This window comes from Zingiber officinale, chromosome 9B (genome assembly GCF_018446385.1).
Source record: "Zingiber officinale cultivar Zhangliang chromosome 9B, Zo_v1.1, whole genome shotgun sequence".
Classification (NCBI taxonomy): Eukaryota; Viridiplantae; Streptophyta; class Magnoliopsida; order Zingiberales; family Zingiberaceae; genus Zingiber; species Zingiber officinale.
The window spans coordinates 109,051,538-109,076,961 of NC_056003.1; the positions used below are offsets into that span (position 1 = coordinate 109,051,538).

The 25,424-nt window shown below is 40.2% G+C and overlaps 2 protein-coding genes and 1 long non-coding RNA gene across 5 annotated transcripts; 1 reads left to right on the forward strand and 2 right to left on the reverse strand.

The window, feature by feature from the left end:
* Positions 1 to 3,102: 3,102 nt before the first annotated feature.
* On the reverse strand, positions 3,103 to 4,614 carry LOC122025442. 2 transcript variants are annotated; one of them, XM_042584247.1, is made up of 2 exons: positions 4,052 to 4,614; positions 3,103 to 3,979 (listed from the first exon to the last, which is right to left on the reverse strand). In XM_042584247.1, exons 1-2 carry the CDS (start codon positions 4,612 to 4,614, stop codon positions 3,256 to 3,258), a joined length of 1,287 nt encoding a protein of 428 aa, XP_042440181.1. In that variant the 3' UTR covers positions 3,103 to 3,255. The 2 variants fall into 2 exon arrangements, with proteins under 2 accessions (XP_042440181.1, XP_042440180.1); XM_042584246.1 differs by having other exon boundaries at positions 3,103 to 4,614.
* Positions 4,615 to 5,101: 487 nt separating this feature from the next.
* LOC122025444 lies at positions 5,102 to 5,624 on the forward strand. Its single transcript, XR_006123713.1, has 2 exons — positions 5,102 to 5,205; positions 5,381 to 5,624. It is a non-coding gene; the product is annotated as an uncharacterized LOC122025444 (long non-coding RNA).
* A 159-nt stretch (positions 5,625 to 5,783) lies between these two features.
* On the reverse strand, positions 5,784 to 12,973 carry LOC122025443 (protein ABHD11-like). Of its 2 annotated transcripts, none has more exons than XM_042584248.1 (5): positions 12,590 to 12,973; positions 11,140 to 11,378; positions 10,685 to 10,797; positions 6,358 to 6,498; positions 5,784 to 6,260 (listed from the first exon to the last, which is right to left on the reverse strand). In XM_042584248.1, the coding sequence occupies exons 1-5, from the start codon at positions 12,861 to 12,863 to the stop codon at positions 6,008 to 6,010; spliced, it is 1,020 nt and encodes a 339-aa protein (XP_042440182.1). In that variant the 5' UTR covers positions 12,864 to 12,973; the 3' UTR covers positions 5,784 to 6,007. The 2 variants fall into 2 exon arrangements, with proteins under 2 accessions (XP_042440182.1, XP_042440184.1); XM_042584250.1 differs by lacking the exon at positions 12,590 to 12,973 and adding an exon at positions 12,338 to 12,581.
* Between the last annotated feature and the right edge of the window lie 12,451 nt (positions 12,974 to 25,424).

Genomic DNA, 25,424 nt, shown 5'->3' on the forward strand with positions numbered 1-25,424 from the left:
TAATTTTAAAAAAAAATTGAATAGAAAAGAATAAAGTTGAATAAATAGATGATGAAATCAATATTAATATAAAAACAAATATGAGTGCGTGTTAATAAAAAAAAATATTAATATAAGGAGTATATGATATGGTATTCGAAACCCTAAAAAATTGAGAAGTTAAATTGTAGCGGCATTTTTGCCCCGGAACATTAGACATAGCTTTCACAGCTTAAACAGAGAATTGCTAGATGACAGCGATGGAGTTTATGAGCGAATTGACGGACTGGACGGAGTTTCCGGAGTGGCATCATCAAACTTCGCACGGCGACGGCATCGTTGCTAGCGGCGCAGCGATACACGGGGAAAGAGAATTGCGGCAGCACTTAAGCAACTGAGGGCCTGAGGCCATAGAGCAGCCGCGCTTCGCCAGGGAGCGGCGCCGCTTTAGACCGTCTGGTACGGAGGCTAAGTGATCCCCGATGGATGTTGGTAGCCCACATAATAATGGGCTGGATCAGGCCTATATATATAATGTTTTTTATAAAAATGTTTAATAGGACTATAAAATAAAATTACATTAAAAACAGTATTATAAGTTTATTCAATAAGTAATTTGCTTCTCCCACTCCACATTCACCTCCTTGGCCCCATCAAAAATTTAATGATATTCACATTTATACCCTTTTATACTTTATTTGTTATTTGTTATTTTTTTAATTGGTTTTATTTTTTTTTGTTAATAATAAAAAAGCAAACAATTTTTTTATTTTCGCACTCCCAATGCACAAATTTTTTTTTGACCGGCCCCAATATTTTTTTTATTAGTTTTGTTTTTTTTGTTAAAACAATAAACAAAACTAAAATAAATTTTTTATGTTAACAATATTATTTTTTAATTGGTTTTATTTTTTTTGTTAACAATAAAAAAACATTTTTTTTATTTTCACACCCCTAATATACAATTTTTTTTGCCACCCCCAATATTTTTTTTATTAGTTTTGTTTTTTTTTGTTAAAAAACTAAAATTAATAAAAAAAACAAAGCTAAAATAAATTTTTACCGCCCCAACATTTTTATTATTAATTTTGTTTTTTAAAAAATCAATAAAAAAATAAATAAAACTAAAAAAATTTTGGCCGGGCCCAGTAATTTTTTTTTATTAATTTTGTTTGTTTATTTGTTAATAAACAAATAAAATTAAAAAAAATGACAAAGGGTATAAATGTAATTTTTGGAGTGGAGGTTGGGAAGAGATGTGTCAGAAGGGGTGAGAAAAGCCGCTCTTTTCAATAATTATGGCATATGACTATTAACTTAATATATCAGTATAATGTTGTACTAATTATTGGATAAATCAGTATGAGTGAGAGGATAGATGTACAATCAGTCGATCACTAAAGAGGAAAAAAAGAGTGCGAAATATTGACGAGAAAAGGAAAAAAATACAAGATGACCTGTGAGGGCATATATTCTTGAAAGATCTAAAAAAATTGATTATGTTTTAAAAAAAAATAAAACACATTATTAAAAATAATAATTACAAAATAATCCGAAATAAATAAAATTAAAATAATTTAGGATTAAAAGTGGACATTTTCTTTAAAAAAAAATAATAAAACTAATCTTAAATTATTAAGAATCATGGGCCCATTAAAATTGGGGCCCTAGAGCCGGATTGAGTGCATAAGTAAATTTTAATATTATTTAAATTAAGTACCTAATTTTTATGATACCTAAATCATATATTATATTTTTGAAATATTCATCCTCTTTCTCCTTCATTGGTTCATTAGTTAGTTTCATCTAAAATTGACTAATACATCTAAAAAATTCTGGATCATTTCAAATCAAAATCAATATACTTCCTAGCATAAGCACATCTTTAAATTTTCATTCTACCATTGCTCCCTCATAATTTACACTATCAAATTTAGATTTGAGAGTATAAATATATTAAAGAGGTGTTTAGAAGTACATTAATTTTAATTTGAAGCGATTCAAAATTTTCTAGGTCTATCAACTAGTTTCGGACGAAATGATAGATCTTGTTCATTTGAAAATTGGAAAGTTTAATATTTTTGTAATCAGTAGATTTTTAAGAATTCATTGGTGATGTTAATTAGTAAATATTTCTATCTTGTCTCATAATAAAATTATGATAAATTACATCAAATTTTTTACAAATTTAAGAATTCATGATTCTCAATTTACCCTATAAAATTTAAATTCGAAAAAATAAATATACTAAGAAAGTTTATATTTAAAATAATTTAAAATTCTTTAGATATATCTATCAATTTCATATGAATGACTAATAGATGTACAGTTAATTCATCCAACATTAATTAATATATAAAAGATGATTCATTTATCCCTAGTGTCTTTGTCAATACGTCCCTAGGTCAAGGTGAATAAAATAAATTATAAATGACTATTAACATTAGACAGTTAAATAACGCATAAGAACGAACAAACATATAACTACTAATAAGAATTTGACCATCAAATTTCATAATGATAATATTACCCTATACTAGTTAACTGTTTATTAATGGACCCACAGATGGATGAAAAGGACTGATGGACACGTATAGAAAAAAAAAAGTGAAATATTTGGTATGTGATTCGGATAATATCAAAATTCCTTAAGCGGTTTAGTAAAATGGCGGAGGAAATAAAAAATCTGACCACGACGGAGCTACGACGAGGACGGCTTCCGAATTCGAGCGGAGGCAGTTAAGCTCCACCGTTGGGGACCACAAGCAAATAGCAGTGCACTGCGCACCCCGGCGGGGGCACGGAGTTGCCATGTGCCCGCGGCAGGGCATTGACCGCGCTAGAAGACAGCGCCCAAAAGGACAAAACAACCAATTGCCGACTTCGCTCCCCGATGCAGAAGCCTGGCACATGGCAGTCTGAGGGAGGAGGAGGGCGTGGACACCGCTCGATCCACTGCATCGGCGCGATGATTCCCGAGTGGAATCAAAACGCAGAAAAGAAGACAACGATGCCTGTCTGCATCGTCGTTGTCGTGGGTGTCCTCAGGCTTGTTGGAGATCGATTTCCGAACGAGAAATAGTTCATCGACGTCGCTCTCGCTCTGTCATTTTCCCCGAACAATTGCAGAATAGCACGATTCAATACGAAGTGAAGGTACAGTAATTCACTGATGTCGAAAACAAGACGAGATGCGGCATGAGCGTTCTTGTAAAACAAAGACAAAACTTGACGAGCAAATGTCGACGTTAATGGGTGATCGAATGGAAGGGAGGGCTAGCTGACGGCCAGGAACGATGCATCACTGTTAAGGCTGCTCTGTTTGCCGCAGCCGTCATGGCCGTTGATGGAGGAGATGATGTTGGTCGCCGCCGGACCAGTAGAAGCAGCGGCGTTGATGGTGTAGAGTGACCGGGATGAGGAAGAGTGAGGCCGGAAGGCTCTCATTGGGCTGGCTAAGGCCAAGCCCCAGGTCCGGGTTCGTCCGTGCGGCGCGACGCCTGTTCTGGCGGCAGGGGTTGAGGTCGATGCCCTGCTATGGATGTCGTAGTCGTCGTCGGCCGCAGCGGGAAGCCAATAGGCCGACATCATCCCGAGTCCCCCAAAGATACCTCCGCATTTGATCGTCTCCTTCATCGTATGTTGTCGGTCGCCGTCGTTGTTCTTGTTCTGGTCGAGTTGGATGGCGGTCTTGGGCTTGGCCTCGCGCTGAGACTCCACTCTCCGCAACGTGCAGTCACCAAAGCCAGTGGAGATGCGCTCGAGGAAGTCGCCCGAGAAGCTTCTGCTGCCGCATCCCACTGACCTGGATCTCGACACCTTCCTACCGAATAAGGACGACGCCTGGCTGCCGCTTGGGCTCTGGGCATCCTCCGCACTGCTGTTCTCCGCTAATTTCCTGCCGGTCTCTGCTTCCAAATCAATTGACGGTGGTTGCGGATGCTGCTTGCTGGCGTCTCCCTCGCGCCCTCCGCCCGAAGAGGATGAGGTGGATCTGCGACTGTGGCTGTTCCCGTTGACGGCAGAAGAAAAAGAGATGGCGGAAGAAACAGGAGAGTGGTAGAGGAAGGACCAGAAGCTCTTCTTCCGAGGGCTGTCTGCGACGGCGGCGTCTCCATTTCTGCGGCCAACACCAACCTGCGCGAGGAATGATCCGGTCGTCCTCGGAGTCGGCGCCACAGACTTGCTCCGTTTCAAAACCAGGCCACCGCCGTTAGCCACCGCGACAGAAGCGGTAGTGTGACTACTTCCACTGACTACGAACTTCCTTCCGCCGTTCGCGTAGCTACCTAAGTCGCCGCCGCCGCCTTTCTTCTTTTTGCTGCGGCCGACTGCTAGGTAAGAGAACTTGGTCCTGCGGCCGTCGTACGCAGGCGCGCCGTTGCGCGAATAGACAGAGGCGAGCCCGGTGGCAACGACGTCGGCGCGGAAGGAGGTGGGGGAGGAGGTGGAGGAGGAAGGCGAGGGCTGGAGGGGGAGGAAGGGGTTGGACTTGGACGAAGACACCAGCTTGCCCAGCTTCTCCTGCAAGCAGAAGGCGCACACCCCGCCCGGATTGCTACGATAAGGGTGGTCCACGCACTGCACGCTCTCCCCCATGTCGTCCGCCACGCCCACCGCTACTTTGTCGGCCATCCTACTCCTCCTCCCGAGTTAAACTGTGGTCGTCCTCCGTACGCGCGCGCCGACTCCAATTTTGCCTCTCCAGGTCCACCTGCAACCTCTCGTTAGTTGTTACAGAGAGAGAAGGCATGAGATGAGATCGGAAGGCGACGGGAATGACTGCCCGGCCCTGTTACAAGAACTCGTGCCGGGATATTTATCGGTATCATCTACGGCCGTCGATCTCGTCGTGCCGGGATAGCAGCAACACATAAGAAGCCAAAATTAATCCCCGTGATGTGACCGGCTCACCGCTCCTCCTTCCTTTAGCTGGCGTGGGATCGTCGTGGGCTGTCGATTTTTTATTTATATAAATTTAAAGCATAGTTTATGGAAGCTGACCTTTAAAATATTTATTTATTTTAAATTTAAATTTAAATTCTTATCGTAGGAGCTCGTGGGCTGGCCTGTTGATTTGCTAGGTTATCAAGGCGGCCTGCAAATAATCTCTTCCAAACCTCGCTTTTTTTATTCACGCCGTTCGATTGGCCCATCATTCAATAGACCGTGGTGCAGTTGGATCATGTCTCCTCCCTTCGAATGGATCTAATGACTACGCATGAGGTATTATCATCATAAAGTCTGGGATTCGAATTTTGATAAAATCAAAGTAAATGTCATCTTTATGTGTTAATCACTATTCCAAAAATTAATAGCTATCCATGATTTATCTTTTTCATGTTGATCTTAGGAGGAATTAACAAAAATACTAAGGACTAACGTATTACCTTGGGTGTAGTTGGACCATCATTCAATCATGCTTCTGTTATTTCGAAGGTGGGGCAAACGCCGTGGGCATGCTCAATCATGCGCGCCGTGGACCAATATAATACGACGACCCAGAGTTCGTGTTAGTTCCGCACACGTGTACGGCCAACCCTGCTCCGGCTAAGAACATCGACCTCCTTGGTTTAATAGTTACTGACAATGAAAACTTTGTTAGCTCTCCAAAAAATTTCTATGAAAATAAGGATAATGCATTATGAACCTGACTCCACGTCACTGGAAAACCACAGAGCTTCGAGAGCAAAGAAAGAAATATCTAACTGAACCAGCTTTATATGAAAGATTACTTGAGGCAACAAAAATTCCTACATATAAACAAACTGCGATCAACCAGAGGCAATTATCTGCTGTAGACAGTTTTGAAGGCCAGAATCATTTTAAAATTAGATGAATGAATCAGTGCATGTAATGCATTCAAGAATGCATGATGGCCAAAGGAAATGGCAGAAAGAGTAATAACTGAAATTATGGTCAAGGAATTAGCATCTCAAATGTGCTCCTCTTATTCTGCATACTTTTGAACACTAGATGCCATTTTTCCTTGTGTTGCTCCAAATACACAAAAGGAAGATACGATAATTCAAGCATTTGAGTAGAAGTTAGGTGCCACAATTTCAAGTAACCCTTTGGGGTTGTCGACATGCACCCAGTGGCCCGACTTAGGCAGCAGATGAAATGAAACCTTTCCTTCTTTGGGCACTCTTCGCTTTTGAGAGAGGTGATTGAGTCGGTTAACGACATGCTCAGGCCACCTGTCACTGTTCTCTGCTCGAACAATAGCAATCTCCAATTCATTTGGTGGAGATTCTAATAGAGACCAATAACTCTCTTCCCTGCAGTCATATTTTTATTCTTCAAAATATTACAAACAATTGAAAATGTAATATATGATGGAAAAAATAACAAGGATCAGGCGTCTAGTCTCTATACCTATAGGAATTAAACATATCTATGCAAGCCTGAAGATCAAAAGCCCACTCTACATGTTCACCGTCATTATTCAGGTTGCTCCCAATCCAATTGGAGAGCATTTTTGAAAATCCAAGACTCAGCATATGATCGATGACCCACCTAATATGGAAATGAAACATCTGATGATTAGTAATATATTTACAAATAATATGAGACAGTCCATCGTGTTTCTTAATTCAATAGACAAGAAAAAATGTGCAACCAGAAAAATTATTAAGGAGCCAGCATATGAAGTGCTTCTCTGGCCATGGCTGTAGTGGCTTCTGTAGCAGGCTCCTGACAGTGGCCGTTTTGTAAAAGCTTTTCAAGTTTAGAAGTGCTGGTAGCACCAGTAGTTCTTCCCTGGTGCCAGTTTCATCCAACCCTAGGGGTTGCCTCATTCTTGTTTTGGGTCTAGAGGTAGCAGTGGTCGTCATCATGGCTATGCTGAGGTTGCTGCATCTACTACCTTAATAGCTTTTTTTGAGTCTTCTAAGCATGATCATCACCAGTCGCATACTCAATGCCATTGCTTGGGTTGCCCTGCTGTTTAGTGCATGGGCATCTTGCATGCTCATGACATAATGAAATCATCTGATACAGAAGTCTTCAGTCCGATCATTGAATTAATCAATGAGGGGCTGCATTACAATCATCCTTTTGTCAGGGTCCAAACTTGCAATGCCATCTCACTTTCACTCCAGCCATGGGTATTTTCGTCACCAATCTTGGTTATTCATGCAATATGCCATATCTCAATTCGATACCTCCCTTTGCTATTCCTCAGTCTGAAAATCTGCTTTTGAGACATAACTTGCCAACTAACTTGCCAGTGGTGGATTGGCAATGGAACACAATGTATTCTGTTGATGTGTTTGCAGTCAAATCCCAATGAAGAACTAAATTTGGATGCCATTATGATTACCAAAAGTGTCTTCCCCATGTCCAAGTTGCCCCATCATTTCTTCTTGGTTCTGGTGGTTGCTAGAGCCACATAAATGACTGAAAGTAGTCCAGATGAGTCCAAGGATCCAAAAATTGACCCTGCCAATAACTAGACAAGATTGAGGCTACTGCTTGGCTTGGATGCTGCACCTCCACCAAAGCAAAGCACTAACAAACTTGGTGGGTCAAGGTTAGCGATGAGCACACTGGCTGCTTTCACATTATTGCCAATGGAAGAAAACACGGGAGCAAAATCACTAAGTGAACCATGGAATTGATATAGATCAATGGTGAGAATGATACCAAATTGGTACAACCTCACAACTCAGGAGCATCATGTAGCTCCACATACACTAGCCATGCAACTTTGTCCCTTCCACCTCCCTCCTGCAGGCATCTCACCAATGATTTAATCCTTCAAATTTATGAATAGAGATCCTCATCATTATCAAGGGCGACAGCCATGGACCCAATGGGTTTAACATGGTGTTTCTGCTTGTAGTAGGATTTGGTGAGAATCAATCTTGTGAAACTTTTCTAGGATTTTCACACTAGTGCTTCACACTTGCAAAGAATCAACTACTTTCATATTGCTCTTATTCATATAGATTCAGAGGGTGTGTCAAGCTTCATATTTTGACCAATTGTCCGAGAGCACCCCCATTGGCAAGCACACCTCAACACCACCACCACTATCACCAATTTTGCAATGCGTGGATTCCTTCTATATTTTAGACATTGTCTCTACTGCTTGTGGATCCATATTAGTGAATGGCAGGCTGGGTGTTTGGTTCAAATGTGGTAGAGCACTCAGCCAAGGTTCATTGCCTTTATTTCTCTTCACTCTAACAATTGATTGCCTTCACCATATGTTGAGAAGGGAACAGGAGCAAGGGCTTTTAAGTGGCCCAGCCAGGGAGTAGCATTAATCTGACTTTCGAATCTCGCAATATGCTAGAGATGGTGTTTAATCTCGGCATTGTTAAGGCAGCTTCCTTAACTTTTCATAGAATCCAGATCAATTATTAAAAAGTTTCTTTATCTTACATTGATCCTCACCGGGTTAGAGGTGCAACTCAAGGAAGAGTTTTCAATTGCTCACTAACTGTCTACCTATTTCTTATTTAGCTCTTCAGTTGAGGATAGGTAGGACCGACAAAGAATATTAGAGCAATTGATTTCTAGAGTTTCAGGCCATCTTGAACAATAGAAAGCCTTCTCTTTGCAATGGCATTCAGTAGCACCTTCTCCTCCCTAGTTGTTTGCCCATCTAAGGTGTACCTAATTCCCCTATGGGTCCTTAAAATAAAATTAATTATCTATGGCAAAGATTTTTTGGCATCACTGAATCAAGACCATCTCAACCGCGTGCAGTCTAGTTACTTGGTATTTGGTTGCCATATTTCATAATATCAGCATTATTGATTTAAAGACTTTCAACCTAGCCTTCCTCTATTGTTGGCGATTACTTCTAAACTTAAGAGGGATTATGGCCTGGATGAATGTGGTCGACTACAGCCATTTCCGAAACCTCCCTTGGCAACTAGCAAATTTTTAGAGGAACTGATCATTCTCCTTGAACTGCACTTAGCAAACTAGATATTTTAAATATTTGAGCTTGCTGCAGGTAAGGACTAGAACTCAAAACATTGCTTTCTGGCATGGGTACTAACACAAGGAAATTCTGATCAAGAATGCCTTCCCCAAACTATATAATTGGTATCCTTACGGAACTATCGTTTGAAAGCCTTCGACTGAGACTGACAAACAATCAGCCTGTATGTTAGTTAGCTTGATCTCACTGCTCTGGAGAGTTTAGCAAGCTCAATTCAGCCAGGGCTCTGCTCCTCTTCCTCCTTTTGAAGATGGTCGTACAATGATGAATTAATGTACACATGGCTTATCAGACCCTAATCACTCGTGATCAGGCAGAGGCTTTCTGAACTCTTGTTTGGCATTGCTGGTCTCCTCCAAAGATCAAGGTTTTTACATGGCTTCCTCTGTGACAGGGGCTCAACTCCAAAGACCTGCTTCTAAAGAAAAGGGCTCCGCTACTAATCCTTTTTTTTCGTTATGTGCTCATTGGATTCCAGCCACTGCAAGGAATCAAGTACACATCTATTTTTTTCATTGCTCTATGACCTTGTCAAGTTGGTTTATATTGTTGCAGCTGTTTGGCCTCCCAGTAGTTGGAACTTTTTCACCTGAATCATGGCTAATATGAGCTCAACAGTCCCAAGACGATTCATTTACTCATGATTGGATGTACAGAATTTCAACTTCCCAGTGTGATTGCATCTTCAATGATCATGAAGCCATGCTGCAGATTCTACTCCCCAGATGGATAGACTTCTCATCTTGCTGAAGAGTTTAGCCCCGAGTGACTTATTTGAGATTGCACCTTATATTGTGTGACAAGGTGCTCATTCACATTAAAAAAGGCAATTTTTGACAAATTGTTTGGATCTTCTGTCATTAGGCTGCAGGTGTTTGTAATGAGAAGCTACTTCATTCCAATGTCCTAAATGTAGTAGCAGGGAATTGCTTATAACTGTTGTTGTAAAATGCTATGCATGCCTATTCACCAATTTAATCTGAGTGAAGCTTGTTCATTCTTTTCATTTTCACCAAAAAAGGATAGATGCTTATGAAGTAGACTCTTTTGTTTAAGAAAACTCGAAAGGGGAACTTGGAGGACAATTTCAAATTTGCTGAAGCTAGTACCTAGTTTGAATCAACCAGCTCCTATTTGGTTGGCTAGGTATCTATACCATGAATAAACGGGTGGTATGCAATGAGGATTTGAATAGTCTTGTAGTTCTTTAATTGTATAAGCTAATAGTAGATTTCTTTAATTGTATACGCTAATAGTTGTTCTTTAATTGTTCAAAACTTTTCTATGATTGTACAGGTATGTTGATTTGTAGGGTGATGACTTATACCATGAGGATAGGCTTTAAATATGGAATCAAGACAAACAACAAAATTGCATTGCAAAGATGGTACAAATGGATCATATATGTATTTATGAGCTCTGCTGAAGCTATGTTAACATTTTGATCGGTTGCATCAAAAGCTTAGACTAATTATCTAATAACACATGATTCTTTACCATAAAGATCTAGCTCCAAATTGTAGGCAGCAAGAAAGACTAAGTGAACCTAACCTTTGCTTATAAAACACATTGATTCAGGCACTACTTCTATTGCTTATATCAAGCCATCACCCACAAAACAATTAACACAAGTTGATTAACATTAATCACTTGGTATAAGCGATAAACAATTTTGCTGGCTAGCATAGACTTATATAATCCAACATCATATGGAACGAAGTGTTTCTTAATAACAGAAAAGCATACTTGCGTGATGGCAGCGGCGAAGGCAAATCTTGAAGAGTCTGCAAAACTTTTTCTACCTCACCACTAGTCTCATTAGAGTTTACTTCACCTGGGACAGAATCCAACACCCAGAGCTGTTCTGTACAAGAAAATGATAATGAGGTAAAAATTCCTTTCCACTAAGCTGCATCATCATAAGGAAAAGAATGAATTCAAGGACTAAGTTCAGAAGTGAAGAATTTCATAAGTTAGCTGATTTTAAGGAATAGGTCAAAAGATCAACTTTGCAGGAGCAAATTATACAACTATAGGTTTTTCTAGCAAATGGAATTATTCAAGTTAGTAAGATGACAAATAACGCAGAAATATCATAGACTTTTCCCAATCACAAACATAAAAAAAGCATCATATTTGAGGAAGATATTGATATTTGATATCATTCTGAATCACAGAAGTGCACCCAACAAAGTAAGTACCTGCTTTGGCATGATAGCTGATTCACCATAGTCCCCATGCGCACAACTTGCTGCAAACTGTAATGCAACTTTTCCACCCATGGAGTGGCCTAAGACTACATCTGGCCAGGCCCAACCATGGAACTTCACCAAATTAGCCATATCTTTGGCTCCATTAAACATGTTGTGGGGAAGATCTAGCTCTTTCAGTCCAGCTGATCTCCCATGATTTCTTATGTCAACCAGTACCATTCTCCAAACTATATGAATCACAATAGTACATTAATTTTGATAAAAAAAGTCATTGGTATGAAAATATCACATCATCAAGGGAAATCAAATAAGCAGAGTATGGATTAGCATATCTACATAACACTTGCTTTTCAGAAGAAAACATATCTAGAAAAAATGCAAGCATACTAAAATAACCAAAAGCACAAAAGTCTCACCAAAAACACATAGCGAAAAAGAGAACCAACATTTTTTAGTAAAGTTGAAACCAGAAACAACACTAAACTGATTTTGGGAAACAATAGATAGGCATAGATGTATCTTTCATATGAGAAAGAAAAAGAGAATTCAATAAATTCCTTCCTGATCTGCTCGATACTTCCTAATTCACCTCTGCTTCCGTCTTGATTCACCTTCCACTCTGATTCATGATGATACATGTTTTTGTTAGCATATGTTGAATATGCACTTCCCTTTTGTATTTTGCTTATGTTATCTGTACACTATAGCTCCTATCAAATAGGCCTAATTTATCAATGTCATAGTTCGTATTGAAATAATATCATCCCACAAAATTTCTTACATGGTATAAAAACACGGTTCTTAATCCTCTTCTAATGTTCTTAGTTCAGAAGGGAGGCACAACATAGAGATTGTAGCCTTCCCTCCTGAGACTCCATCTCACTCGGTATTAGTTTCTCAATTTGTCATTAATTTCATCCTCTTCATTATTCCTCCCTGCAACACAAAGTTCAGCATCATTCATGAATTAGTGAGCACCCATAAACAAAGCCCCCAAATTTGTTTATTTCTCTAGATAATCTTATGTTGAAAGCAAGTAGTTGGGAACTTGGCATCCATCCTTGTCAAAACCTCCTCAATCATCTTAGCAGGCCAAAAGCCCACCCTCAGGAGTTGCTACCTCCCTTGTCATTGCAATGGTTGATGCAAATGTTATTGTATTTCTAGAGTAGCCAGTAGTACGTACCAACCATGACGCCAGACAACAACACAAAAATCTCCATTTCCAACTGTTCATGTTGATCAGATTTGTCACCAAAGTTGTCGAGCAACCATTGTTCATTGCAAAAACCCTTAAGAGAATGATGGAAATTGAGTTTCCTCTTCGCCATCTACATATCAGTCTTTGCTAGATCCTCCCTAGTTTCCGTCTAATCAAAAGAGGGGAAAGACGAAGTTTTACCAGAAGATAGTATCGTATTTTTTTTTCCCTACTCACCACGAGAGGGAGATGATTTTTGGAGCTGGGCGGCGAGATCTCGGGAGAACGATCTCCAATTCCTTCCGGATCCGAGCAGGCCGTGGAGGACGAAAGCGGTGGAATCGTAAGGCTTCTCAGATGTCTTTATCTCTTCAAAGGCGAGAGTCTCGAACGACCTTCCTCCTCCATAGAAAGGGGAGGGGGGAGATATCGTCAGACGAGGCCCCGAAGGAGAGGCCGTAACGAAGAGGAGACGCGATCGACGAAAAGCGTTGCCGAGAACTTTCGCCATTGTGTCGGAAAAAACATAGATCTGTTCGTTGATTCCAGGACGGAGTTATGGGAAAACTTCCTGCCCTAGGCTGGGAAGGCAAGTTCCGTCAAGCCTATTTCTTTCAATGCCGTGCCCGGTTCGAATCAGCTCTCAACGGGCCCGGCCGTATAGGTGTTCGGTCCAATAAAAGGGGTATACACCGCCTAGCATATGTGCTGGTTTTTTTATTGAGAAAAACCATGCCACATAGTTTTTTATTGAGAAAATTTAAAAATAGAAAAATATCAATACAAATTTTACTTATTTAAAATTTAAATTTTATCTTTTAAAATTAATTAAAAGATTCAAAATTTTAAAATTAAAACAATGACATTGAAAATGATACTTTTGGTAAATACTATTTAAAATATTTAATTTTATGAATAAAACATTAATGGTTTGATGTTTTCTCATAAATTTGCTCTTTAAAGTTAATTATATTTTCCTTAGCCACCTTAAAATAATAGGACAAAAATCAAAATGACGCTAATCATTTATATTTTCATCATCGCTGAGCACTCCATTTTTAAATAAAATCAAATGAATCTCATTTGACTTGAACTCTCCAAAATACTTTTACATTATTTGATCATGTACAAGTTTCATGTAACTTATATAATATGTAGAAGCTAGCTTCTACACAGTATTAAAACTACATGGTAGCTTCATTCAATATGTAAAAATTAATATGTAGCTTCTACAACGTGTAGAAGTTAGTTGTTAACTTCTCAATAGTGATTTTTATAGGTCTTAGTAGACCGATTAGAGAAGGGTGAACAATTTAAAATTAAAATTAGAAAAATATCTATTATTTTTTACTTAGCAAGGATGCATAATTTAATTAATCACAATAGTGATTGTTTTTTTACTTAGCTTCTCAATAGTGATTCTTGTGTCTTATAAAATAAAAAAGAGACGCAAGAATTACTTGGTTATAATCTAGACGATTATTAATCCAAGGCAGATGAAAAGTGCACTAAAATTTTCCTTCATTAAAGGTGGAAAAGCCTCTTACACACTTTGAAAGCTCATAAAAGACTAAGAAATGAATACAAGAGTTGTTATTCAAGTTGTTTATTTTTTAGCTCTAGAGGTTTTTTATAACCTTATAGGATCAGTTACCGTTGATGGGAGGCACCTCTAAGTGGGTCCAGAGCGTTTCTAAGTGGATAAGATTTTATCCCTTTGCAACGATCGCTCAAACGACTGTTCAAATCTGGAGGCGCAAGGGCGCCTTTAGCTGCTGGAGGTGCCTCCATTGAAAGCGCCTTCAAGTCTCCTTAAAAAGAGACACAAGAATTACTTGATTATAACCTAGGTGATTATTAATCCAAGGCAGATGAAAGTGCACTAAAATTTTCCTTCATTGAAAGTGGAGAAGCCTCTTACACACTTTGAAAGCTCAGAAAAGACTAAGAAATGAATACAAGAGTTGTCATTCAAGTTGTTTATTTTTTAGCTCCAGAGGTTTTTTATAGCCTTCTAGGATTAGTTACCATTGGTGGGAGGCACCTTCAAGTGGGTACAGGACATCTCTAAGTGGATAAGATTTTATCCCTTTACAACGATCGCTCAAACGACTGTTTTTCGGATCTGGAGGCGTAAGGGCGCCTTCTGCTGCTGGAGGTGCCTCCATTGAAAGCGCCTTCAAGTCTCCTTGAGGCGCCAGAGCGCCTCCATCAGGAGGTGCCAGGGTGCCTCCGACCCCTATGGAGGCACGTCCAAGAGGGTTTTTCATCTCTCTACTTGCTCTCCGTGGGTGATGGTCCGGCTTTCAGAATTGAGCTCATCTGAACCCAAATCTAACCTTCTCCTCGAGCAGGCTTCCTCCCTAGCTTCTCGCGCCCTCGGATTATGTTGTGTGCATCCTTCTTGTAAGTACTCCATGGTAGTTTTGATGTGGTCAACCAAGTTAAGTTATGTCCTGTTTGTTGGGATCTTGACACTCGCTAGAGGAGGGGTGAATAGCGTCTCACCCAAATCATCGCTTCCTATGCTTGTTAGTGCACGGCGGAAATACAAAACAAATCTAACAAATAGAAAGCTAAACCTAGAGGCAATAACCAAGACAATCAAACCTCTAACACGTTTATGTAACGTGGTTCAGAGATCACTTACTCCTACTCCATGGCTGTCTGTAAGGGGGACGATCCCGTCCGTCGGTGAATGACTCCCCGGAGAACTTCCGGCTAGCTCGCGTAACTCCTTGTGGGTGGAGAAACCTCGCACAACCTCGTACAAGCACGCTAGATCACTTGGGCACTTAGAGACTCTAATTAGGTATAACCACCACTAATTTCGTCAACCATGCTCAAGTACCCCGAGCTCTATTAAATAGAGCTCGAGAGGAAAACACTAAGTTGTTTTCCCGCTACCGTTACCCAAGCACCCCGACCAGTCGACTAGTGTATGCACTAGTCGATTGGTCCTTTAAGTGAAGCCGACCGTTACCCAACGATCGGCTACTAGTCGACTGCTATAGTGTACCAGTCGACTGCTATAGTAACTAGTCGACCGCTACAGCGCTGCTACAGTGTCGCTACAGTACTGCTGTAGTAAATCCTAAACTCATAGGATTTTGCCCTAAGTACAATCACTCAGCACTCGTCCTCGCCCGACCAACCTAGACCTAGCCTTCTAGCCTCCTCCATCAGCCTCGTGTCCCTCGGATGTCTCCCCATCCTTCACGTCTTGCCTTTTGGAGCTTCCTTCGGCCTTATCCATATTGTCGGGTCTTCCTTTGCCAGGAGACTTCTCACCTCCGGGACTTCATCCATTGCCAAGTTATGCTTGGACTAACATCGGCAAGACTACATGCTTAGACTTACATCGCTAAGACTCATCCTTGGACTTTCCTCCTTTGCCAAGATCACACTTGGACTTTCCTTGTTGTACCTGTATCCTGCACACTCACAATGCGTATCAAATACAACAATAAACATAACTTAAACCATTGCCCAAACATCAAAATCTAGGGCACATACATTGCTCCAACAATCTCCCCCTTTTTGATGTTTGGCAACCTGTTTAAGTTAGGAAAACATAAATGCAATAATAATGCAAATAAATATGTAAATCAACTCATGCATAAATAATGAAACCTAAATCCCTAGGCTCCCCCTTAACCTAAGATCCCCCTTGAGCTAGGATTTCCTGCAAAGATAAACTTCTCCCCCTTTGCTAATAAATGAGCAATCGCTCCCCCTTCACCTAAGCTCCCCCTTGAGCTAGGATTTCTTGCAAAGGTGTATAGGTTTCCCACTTAAACCTAAACTTCTCCCCTTTTATCATACATCAAAAAGAGCTCCAACAATCTCCTAATTATTAGACTCTTTGGCCTCTAATGACCATAAACATCATGTATTAATCCCTCATAAGATCACATACATGTTTATCATCCTTTTGGTCACTTTCTAATGCTAAAAAAACACTTCCAGCCTAGTATCAGTCGACTGCACTAGGTACCAGTCGACTGCCCCTTCGATTTCAACTCACAGAGCCCTCTGTGTTCAAATTACACTGTTACCAGTCGACTAGTATTGGCACCAGTAGACTGCCCTCATTAAAATGAGCTTACAGAGACATTCTGTGCTCAAAAATACTGTTACCAGTCGACTGGTATCTGCACCAGTCGACTGGTACCCTATTTCGGTAAAAATCAGTCTTTTCTGATCAACTTCAGAAATGCACCAGAAATTATACAAACCTCCAAAAATTCTCAAATTTTGTGGAGAAGTCTATTTTAACCTTATCTACTTGGAAAAAATATATACAAAAAAATATTTATCACAGATCCCAAGAATGACACAAAATTCAAAACTATCTAATTGGTTTAATTGAACCCTTGACCTAAAGTTCTAGTTTTGGCTTCCTCTTGATATATCTGCTCATACTAAACTACAATACTTCCCTAGCATGGGTTTATATGACATCTATACATCAAAAATTAATTTTCATACAATATGACCCCAATGTCATATTTTTGTTGGTTGGTCCTAGGAAGATCGTACCGGTTCCACTGTATAAAAATTTTGTACAAGTGTCGAACCTTTCCTAAATAACCTATTGTGTTCTTTAGAAGTTAAATTAAGAATCTTAAACGGAACTTAACATTATTGATTCCAAATTTAACTTATCTGTTCTTAATGGTTTAGATTTGGATCGCAAGTGGAACTTAACACTATTGATCCAAATCAACCTATGTTATAAATTCAATTAAATATTAATTTCCAAAATTGGTTTCCAGGATTGCATGGCGAGGCAAATGGCCTTCTTAGGTATGGGAGTATCCACCACCACCTAGACAAAGCCTTTTAAGGAAAGCTAATATTTAATTTCCTTATATAACTCTAGGTTTAACCAAAAAAACAATCGAATCACAAATTCGAAAAATAAAAAAACACAAACTCGAATAACAAATTCGGAAAACTATAATCTAATGTCTCTTGTGTTTGGAATTCATACAAAGAAAAATAACTAGTATGATGCGGAAAATAATTACTAGTTATACCTTCCTTTGTATGCAACGACCTCTTAATCTTCTACCGTATTCCTCTTCTTATCCCGGACGTTGTGTGGGCAACGATCTACCGAGATGAGAATCCACCTAAGCCACCTTCTTCTCCAAGCAAGATTCGGCCACCACAATAACTCCATGAAAGGATGAGGTTCGACCACCACCACCAAGGTCCAAGGGATGCAAGAAACAAAGTCTCCTTTCTCTCCTTCTTCTCCAAGCAATATCTGGCCACCTTCCAAGCTCCAATGGATCAAGAGTTTCGGCCAAGGAGAAGAAAGAAAAAGGAGAAGGGAAAACTAGAAGGGTCGGCCACACCACCAAGGAAGAGAGGGTGGAAAAATAGAATAGAGTTGTTAGCCATGAATGCACTTCTACCCCCTCTTTTATAATCCTTGGTCTTGACAAATAAAGAAATTTAAATAAAAACTTCCTTAATTCCTTTGTCATGAAAAGGAAAATTTATTTAATTAAAAAACAATTTCCTTTTCATTAAATCATATGGTCGGCCACCTCACAATCCCAAACAAGGAAAGTTTTAACAAGCATTAAAACTTCCTAATTTGTTTCCGGAAATTTTTAAAATAAAAATTTCTCTAATAATTTATCCCTTCATGGTTGGTTCTAAAAGGAAATATATAAATTAAAATTTCTCTATTAAAACATGTGGATGATTTCCAAAAAGGAAAGTTATCTTTAAAATTAAAATCTCCTTATAATCTACAAATAAGGAAAGATATCAAATCTTTTCTTAATCTTTTGTAGAAACTTATAAAAGGAAATATTTAATTATAAAACTCTCTTTTAAAATCATGAACATGGTTAAAAAAGGAAAGTTTTATCAAAATTAAAATCTTCCTTCCAATCTACAAATAAGGAAAGATATCAAATCTTTTCATAATCTTTTGTAGAAAGCTATAAAAGGAAAGATTTAAAATTTAACCTTTCTTTTAAAATCATGGAATCCACATAAGAAAAATTTTAAAATTTAAAATTCTTTTAAATTGATTAGGGTCGGCCACTTATGCTTGGGCTCCAAGCATTGGCCGGCCATAAACTTAGCTCATCTTATTGGTCTTGGCCGACCCTAGCTTGGGCTCCAAGCTAGCATGGCCGACCCCATTAGGATAGGTAGAAAGGTGAGCATAGGTGGGTATAATTCTCTATATACAAGAGGCTACGATAGGGACCGAGAGGAGGAATTGATTTTGGTCTCCCGATGAAATTAAGCTTCCCGTGTTCGCCTCGAACACACAACTTAATTTCATCAATAATAATTCATTCCACTAAAAAATTATTATTGAACTACCTCACCAATCCCAAATTACGTTTTGGGCTCCTTCTTATTATGAGTGTGTTAGTCTCCCTGTGTTTAAGATGTTGAATGCCCACTAATTAAATAAGTTACTGACAACTCACTTAATTAATATCTTAGTCCAAGAGTAGTACCACTCAACCTTATCGTCATGTCGGACTAAGTCCACCTGCAGGGTTTAACATTGTTAGGACCAAAAGTAGCTAGAGGGGGGGAGGGGGTGAATAGCTCATCACGTTCGCTCGGTGGTCGGCGTTGCTTGTTCCTTCAAAGATGTGCAGCGGAAATACAAAGAAACAATCACACAACGCTAACACGGTTGGTTTACTTGGTATCCACCTCACAAGAGGTGACTAATCCAAGGATCCACACCAACACACACACCCTCCACTATGAATAACACTCCTTTATGGTAACTACCAAAGGCGGAGAAGCCCTACAAGACTCAACACAAGTAGAAGAAAGGGTAGTAAAGAATAAGCAAAAGCTTACAAGAGATGCAGTAAAAACCCTAGCTTCTTCTTCTTCTCGTTGCAACTTGCCTCTTGACTTGGATGAACCTCCAAGAACCTTCAAGAACTGGCGGTGAGGAGCTTAGAGAGTGCTAGGGAGGAGCTGTGATGAATATGGAATGAATCGGTGAAGTTCTGCCGAAGGAAATGAACGCCTGCGGCTTAAATCGACACTAACGGTCAAATCCCGATCGATTGGAATGCTCCCAATCGATCGGGGAGGCTTTGGATCGATCCACAGATCGATCCAGAGCGCCTCTGTGCTCTGGAAAAACTTCTGGATCGATCCACCGATCGATCCAGCGCTTATCGCGCGAAGCAGCAGCGTCCCAATCGATCCACTGATCGATTGGGACCTCTGGATCGATCCACCGATCGATCCAGAGGGGTTCTGTTCGCGGGGACTCACCGGATCGATCGGTGGATCGATTCAGATCTTCTAGATCGATCCACTGATCGATCCAGATCTGCTGGATCGATTCACGGATCAATCCAAACCTGCTGGATCAATCCATGGATCAATCCAAACCTGCTGGATCAATCGGCTGATCAATCCAGATCTTGGTTTTTGCCCAAAACCAAGCCCAAAGTCCCCTAAACCAACATCTAGTCAACCAAGACTTGTTGGTACATAAGACCTAGCATCCGGTCACCCTTGACCAGCTAGGACTCTCTCACCAAGTATCTGGTCACTCCCTTGACCTACTTGGACTTCCATCAAATGTCTGGTCAATCCCTTTAACCTATCTGTATTTCCTCGTGCCAAGTATCCAGTCAATCCTTTGACCTACTTGGACTTCCCAACACCAGATGTCCGATCATCCTTGATCCATCTGGATTTTCCCTTGCCTGGCTTCACTCACCAGGACTTTCACCTAGCTTCACTCACTAGGGCTTTCACCTGGCTTCACTCACCAGGACTTTCACCTAGCTTCACTCACTAGGGTTTTCAATCTGCCTAGCTTCACTCACTAGGACTTTCCTTCTGCCTGGCTTCACTTACCAGGACTTCTCAGTCAAGTATCCGGTCAACCTTGACCTACTTGACTCTTCTTCAATCAATTTCTTATTGTCAAACATCTAAACTCAAACCAAGACTCAGCTTGGTCAACCAGGTCAACCTTGACCTGAGGGATGTTGCACCAACAATCTCCCCCTTTTTGATGTTTGACAATACCACAATAACACTTACAATACCACATGTAAGTTAGGCTAATCCTATAGCCTCAATCTTCATGCCACTAGGTAATGAACACATAAATTAAGCTCTTCATTCTCCCCCTAAGAGGGCACACTCCCTCTAGGTAATGAAAGCATAACTTACACCCAATCACAGGTCCTTTCATTCTCCCCCTATTGGCACACATCAACCCATCTTTGGGCACACATCAACCCATGCCCCAATTTTGGGTACACATCAACAAATCCATTTGTTGACGATTCTCCCCCTGAAGAGTTGCTCAACGTTGTTCACAACATCGCTCGTTGTGATCAACACGATAATGAAGGTCTCATACCCTTCATTTATCCTTAACTTCTCCCTCAATGTAGACAAATACCCAACCTTGAGCATTTTCTAACCACTTGAGTTCCCACTTGAAATAATGAGGATATCCACTCCCCATTTCAAGTTCAAAAGCTCATACATGAGCATTTTCTTTAAAGAACGTTAACCACCTTCCAAGGTTCATGAAAAATAAATTTTTCATGTCTTTAAAGAGTCCCTCCCCCTAAAGACATGGTGGTAACTTCTGTCATTGCACCAACAATGACTTAGAATCCCTAAACCTTTAGGAAACCCAGATTTAGAAGTTTTGAGGTTCAAATACTCAAAATTTGAAACAAACCTCAACCTAAACTTCAATGAAGCCTTCCTTAACCAATCCATCCTTGTTTTCACATGAAAACACCCTTTGTATGTATACAAATGTATTTTGGGGGTTTGGAATGGTTACCTAGACTCAAAGAGGTTCAAAGATGCTGAAATCAGGCCTTCCCAGCCAAAATCAGCAACTTGGATCGATTGAAGTTGGGTTCCAATCGATTGAACCTTTCTGAATCGATCCACTGATCGATTCAGACTACCTGGATCGATCGGCTGATCGATCCAGCGAGCTTCTGCTCGCGGGAGACTTGCCTTCTGAATCGATCCACGGATCGATTCAGGCACTCCAATCGATCCATGGATCGATCGAAGCTCTGATAGTTGCTGAAATTCCATTTCAGTCAACTTCAGAAACCCCTAGAAAATTCTACAAAAAATCCAAAAATCATAAAATTTCGTGTAGACATTATTTAGGGCATACTTAATCATGGAAAAATAGTTTTCTATGAAAACACATCATATTTTCAAAGATTGACACAAACTTGAGAACTTGCAAAAACTTTAGTGTTTTCTTCAAGTTTGTGTCTAACTCTTCAATGGTGATTACTATCAAAAGATAGCCTTCACCAAGGTTTTCCAAAATCATTTTAAAAATATTTTCAAAACCAATATCCCATCATGTTCCTTGGGCATAATGCACATGACTTGTACATTAGCTTTCCCAATGATGGGAAAACACATAACTATGTGTTTTGATGAACTTAAAACTCAAGGAAATGCACTAACTCAGCATGTTGAGTTTTGTTCGTCTTCCTAACATCTCACTTGTATCTATTGTGCACTAAAGCACATACAAGTCACCTTATAGTCTTTGTGAGATGTAGATTTTGGTTTTGCCCTAATCTAGGGATCATGCATATCTATCTAGGCATTTGAAAGATATTAGACATCCACCTAGGATGTCACTTGTTAATAAGTGTTGTTAAATGCCATTTGTCCTTAATTACTAGGGATTAAACTAATGCATGATAATGTTATGGCATACATCAAAATAAAATAACTTTCAAAAGAAAGATTCCTATAACTACATGATGTATGAATGTCATGACATGGTATTTTTGGATTTTGCATAATAAAACATGAATGCAAAAATAGACATGATGTCATGGCATATGATGGGCAAACAATCATGACAAGATTTAGCATAAATAAAATATACCTAGATTAACTATCTAAGTATCCTTAAAATCTTAGCTAAACTTACAACTTAAACCTAGATTGCCCTAAAGTGCTTCAAGAAAATGCCAAAGCCAAAATTGACATTTCTAATTCCCTTGATTAATGCATGCCAATTGAAAATAAGCATATCCTCAAATGTTGGCATATTTCATTTTTCCACAAGAGTAGCACCTTTAAATTAAGGCCCGGATCACCTTAAATTTCCTAAGAACATACCAAAATCCCAACTTGGTAGTTCTTATGAATTTCCCAATATGTGCCATTTAAGATTAAAATCAATTCTTCCATCATTAGGCACATTTTACTCTTTCAAGGAGTAAATAATAATTCCATTTCATTTTCAAAAGTTAACAAAACCTTGAAAATGCTCCTTGAGTGTCAATTTCCTCAAAGTTGGGTTAACTACCCTTCTAATCGGAGTTGACACTCTCTAACCCATTTATGGGGTAGAGAAAATGCTCCTAGGAACCCAACACTTATTGGTGCTCCTTGGATGCTCTAGGTACTCACTAGGAATAACTTCCCTAGATACCTTCCTAGTGACCTTGTTGGGCTTCTTAGAAGCCTTGGTCACATTTTCTAGGTCAACTCTAGGGATAGCCTCCCTTGTGACCTTGTTAGTGACTTTCTTAGACTTCTTAGAAGTCTTAGTCACTTTGGTTGCAAAGATACTTCTAGGGATATCTTCCCTTGTATCTTTGACTTGACCTCTAGACTTAGGGTTTGTTCCATAGCTATATGACACCCTATGATAACTAGGCACATCCTTTTTTGCTTTGGGTTTGTATCCCAAACCTCTATGGCCATTGGATGGCTTTTGTACCCCTAAACCTAGGTTATGCTCATTTTGCCCTTTTAGGATATGTTCCATCCTCTTTAGGGTCTTTTCCATTTTATCAAGTCTTGATCTCAAGACTTGATTTTCTATCATTAAATCCTTAGATTTTGATTTTTCATTACACCCATGAGCATTTTTGTTTTTGGGCTTGTATCTATTATCCTTAGTGTTCTTTCCCAAGTGTCCATCTACCTTCCTAACTTTAGGTTGGGTAGTTTTGGCATGTAGGGCCACATGCTTTTCCTTAAAGCCCTCATGCTTCCTATTCTTATGGTAAATCGCATTAAAATGATAAAAATTAGAACTATCATGCTTTTTACCATAATGTAAAGGAGTAGGCTCAATAAATGTTACCTTCTTCTTTGCCTTGGAGGCTCCCCCTTGACTAATGGTTCCTTGAGCTTTGACCATCTTCTTCCCCTTGAGGCATTGACTTCGATAATGCCCTTTTTGTTGACACAAGAAGCACACAATGTGCTCTTTGCTCTTCTTTGTCCCGGGGGTGGTCTCCTTGGGCTTCACCTTGCCCTTTTGTGCCACTTGGCCCTTCTTCTTGGCCAATTTAGGGCACTTGCTTTTGTAGTGCCCATGTTCCCTACACTCAAAGCATATAATATGATTTTTATTAATAATTGAAATATTTATACCTTTGCTTGTAGGGGTGGCATCTTTTCCTTTGGATCCGGAGGTAGAAGCTTCCTCTTGATCGGACCTTGATTCTCCTCCATTTGATTTTTCTTGACTTGTGGAGGTAGAATCTTCTTCCTCCTCTTCGTCTCTTGACCCGGATGTAGAAGCTTCTCCTTCTTCTTGATCCGGCGTCACCAAGGATTGCTCCCCCTCAATCCTAGAAGTGGAGGCTTCATCATCTTGAATATGAAACAAGGAGTATGCTCCCTCCTTGTTCCCTTCGTTGCATTCCCTTGAGGATGAAGCTTCTTGGATTTCCTCTTCTTCGGAGGTTGAGCATCTCTCAACCTCGGAGTCCTCCTCTTGGTCTTGCTCCAAAGAGTCACCCTCTCTGGATACTTCTTGCTCTCGTACAGTGGAGGGGATCTCTTCATGAAGCTTGGCCAATTTGCTCCATAATTCCTTTGCATCTTCAAATTCTCCAATTTTGCAAAGGATGGTGCTTGGCAATAAATTGACCAAAAGCTTGGTCACTTTGTCATTTGCCTTGCACCTTTGAATTTGCTCTGAGCTCCATTTGCTTTTCTTGAGAAGCTTGCCCTTGGAGTTTGTTGGAGCTTCAAATCCTTCCATTAGAGCAAACCATTGCTCTATCTCCATCATAAGAAAATTTTCGATTCTTGATTTCCAAGAATCGAAGCTCGTGGAAGTGTACGGTGGAGCCACCCTTGTGTCAAATCCAAGTCCATCTTGGAATTGCATCTTGAAGTTGAGCTTCTTGAAATCTTTGACTTTTGATGAATTTGCTTCAACTTCTCCACCCTCTAGCTTTTCTTGTTATGCTTGACCCTTCCGGCGGTGATTCCGGTGAAGAGCGACCTCGCTCTGATACCACTTGTTAGGACCAAAAGTAGCTAGAGGGGGGGGTTAATAGCTCGTCGCGTTCGCTCGGTGGTCGGCGTTGCTTGTTCCTTCAAAGATGTGCAGCGGAAATACAAAGAAACAATCACACAACGCTAACACGGTTGGTTTACTTGGTATCCACCTCACAAGAGGTGACTAATCCAAGGATCCACACCAACACACACACCCTCCACTATGAATAACACTCCTTTATGGTAACTACCAAAGGCGGAGAAGCCCTACAAGACTCAACACAAGTAGAAGAAAGGGTAGTAAAGAATAAGCAAAAGCTTACAAGAGATGCAGTAAAAACCCTAGCTTCTTCTTCTTCTCGTTGCAACTTGCCTCTTGACTTGGATGAACCTCCAAGAACCTTCAAGAACTGGCGGTGAGGAGCTTAGAGAGTGCTGGGGAGGAGCTGTGATGAATCTGGAATGAATCGATGAAGTTCTGCCGAAGGAAATGAACGCCTGCGGCTTAAATCGACGCTAACAGTCAAATCCTGATCGATTGGAATGCTCCCAATCGATCGGGGAGGCTTTGGATCGATCCACGGATCGATCCAGAGTGCCTCTGTGCTCTGGAAAAACTTCTGGATCGATCCACCGATCGATCCAGCGCTTATCGCGCAAAGCAGCAGCGTCCCAATCGATCCACTGATCGATTGGGACCTCTGGATCGATCCACCGATCGATCCAGAGGGGTTCTGTTCGCGGGGACTCACCGGATCGATCGGTGGATCGATCCAGATCTTCTAGATCG

Excerpts from the sequence above, each read along its gene's own strand:
- LOC122025442 (XM_042584246.1), bottom strand. The coding sequence starts at position 4,614 with ATGGCCGACAAAGTAGCGGTGGGCGTGGCGGACGACATGGGGGAGAGC.
- LOC122025443 (XM_042584248.1), bottom strand. The coding sequence starts at position 12,863 with ATGGCGAAAGTTCTCGGCAACGCTTTTCGTCGATCGCGTCTCCTCTTC. Across the intron at positions 11,379-12,589 it reads AAAATCATCTCCCTCTCGTG|TTTGGAGAATGGTACTGGTT; the intron begins GTGAGTAGGGAA and ends TGATTCATATAG. Across the intron at positions 6,499-10,684 it reads TCGCCGCTGCCATCACGCAA|GTGGGTCATCGATCATATGC; the intron begins GTATGCTTTTCT and ends TTTCCATATTAG.